The sequence below is a fragment of the Papaver somniferum genome, unplaced genomic scaffold, assembly GCF_003573695.1.
Source record: "Papaver somniferum cultivar HN1 unplaced genomic scaffold, ASM357369v1 unplaced-scaffold_131, whole genome shotgun sequence".
NCBI classification, from domain to species: domain Eukaryota; kingdom Viridiplantae; phylum Streptophyta; class Magnoliopsida; order Ranunculales; family Papaveraceae; genus Papaver; species Papaver somniferum.
The window spans coordinates 5,118,399-5,120,301 of NW_020622270.1; the positions used below are offsets into that span (position 1 = coordinate 5,118,399).

Consider the following 1,903-nt stretch of genomic DNA (forward strand, 5'->3'; position numbering starts at 1 on the left):
CCGAGAACATTTCTGATGGCTTTAAAGTCGTCATAGATAAGGCATTAGTGGATGGAAATGAGCAAATATTATTCGAAAAATGGGTCATTTGTCCAAATATTTTTAAAACATGGTTCAAATAGACGATTAAAATTTATTATTGATGAAATGGACACCAAAAAAAAATAGCAAGAATGAAACTGGATCCATGCTGGCTATTTTTACATTATTGTCCATTTAAACAGTTTCAAAATCTAAATGTCCTTTTCACTCAAGAATTGTAGATTTTGGTCTTTCTAACCAATTTTGTGAATACTATTTGAGCTATCCTCGATGCATCAGTTTCTTTCCTCTATATAAAGAAAAGTTAATCACCAACATCGGCAACTATTATCTTGCTATCACTCCCTTGAACACCAACTTAGCTCGAGTGGGAATCATGGCTGCCATTTTAAATGGCCGAAACCATGTTGCCAAAAATTTATCAGTGTTCGCAAGAATCCGCCTTGGCGAAATTTCAGATGTTCCACATATACACAAATTGATATATCAACTGGCCGTATTTGAACGTTTTGAACACTTATTCGAAGCTACCGAAAAATCACTATCAGCCACCCTCTTCAAATCTCTTCCATTTCAATCAGTTACTTGTTTTATCCTCGAAGTTTCTCAGCACCCATTTCCACAGGACAAGCATTCCAAGAATCTTCACTATACTCCTATTGTAAAGACTGTTGATCTCCAAGAACCAATCAAAGACCTGGATTCTAACGTTTTTAAGGTAGGGAATCTCGATAGTGATTTTGATGGCCATGATATTGTTGTTGTTGGTTGGGTTATCTTCTTCCCAAATTATCCAGCTTTTTTAGCAAAACAAGGTTTTCACGTAGATAATTTATTTGTAAGGGAATTTTATAGAGGGATAGGGTTTGGAAAAATGTTGTTATCAGCAGTGGCAACTCAGGCTGTGAAGTTGGGGTTTTGTCGGGTTGATTGGATTTGTTTGAAATGGAATCAGAAGGCTATCAAATTTTATGAAGAAGGTATTGGCGCTGAGGTTATGAATGAATGGGGTGTTTGTAGGTTGGTTGGTAAAGCCCTCGAGGCTTATGGAGGAAACTAAAATTTGAAATATGATTATTTATTTATTTTTCTTGAAAGGTAAACTACTGTTACATTTCTTGGGAATTTAATCCAAGTGGTATTTGCATGTGTAATGCTTAACAGAAATGGTGAGCATACATTTTTCGATACTTTTGTGGATTGGGTAGTTGAGTGTTGTGCCTGTTGTTTGACGGTCTGATTTGCAAGTTCGTTCGCCGCTTGATTTGCTTCATGATAGGCATGTGGTAATCTTTTATGGGGTATTTGTCGCATGAGTTCATTTCTTTCTTTCATCATACTTTTGGGATACCGAGGATGGTCTCCTGACTGTTGTTGTTGAAGTTGTATTACTGTCTGGGAGTCCATTTCGAACCAAACCCTTGGCCATTGTTGTTGAATCGCCAATCTTGTTGCTAATAGTAATCCCTATGTCTATGGTTTTGTTCATGTTGTATTTCCTAGTGGTGCTTCCGTTGCTAAAAGTATCTTCCCCTCGTTATTCCTGCAAATTAATCCTGCTCTTGCTAGTCCTAGACGTCATTCTGCTGCTCTATTTGTATTTATTTTTATCCAGTTCTCCTGCACTGCTTCCCATCCTACTATGATAGTTGTTGTCGTATTTGTAGAGTGTTGATGTATACCTTGAGGTAGGTTTGGAAGTATTGGTATTAAATGTTGTTGCGCCCAAATTTATTCGTTAAACATTACCTGGATTATCTGAGTTGTTTGAATTGATGAATGTTGTCGATGTCGATAAACTGTTGCATTTCTCGCTAAGCAAAAATGCCACATTGTAAAACCATATAGGATCTTTGTTATA

At 36.7% G+C, this 1,903-nt stretch overlaps 1 protein-coding gene across 1 annotated transcript; it reads left to right on the top strand.

Annotated features, from left to right (window-relative positions):
- The first annotated feature begins 384 nt into the window (after nucleotides 1-384).
- LOC113332388 (L-ornithine N5-acetyltransferase NATA1-like) lies at nucleotides 385-1,237 on the top strand. Its single transcript, XM_026578935.1, has one exon. The coding sequence runs from the start codon at nucleotides 419-421 to the stop codon at nucleotides 1,100-1,102; it is 684 nt and encodes a 227-aa protein (XP_026434720.1). The 5' UTR covers nucleotides 385-418; the 3' UTR covers nucleotides 1,103-1,237.
- The last annotated feature ends 666 nt before the right edge of the window (nucleotides 1,238-1,903 follow it).

What these genes read in the sequence shown, in the direction of transcription:
- LOC113332388 (XM_026578935.1), top strand. Translation starts at nt 419, where the DNA reads ATGGCTGCCATTTTAAATGGCCGAAACCATGTTGCCAAAAATTTATCA.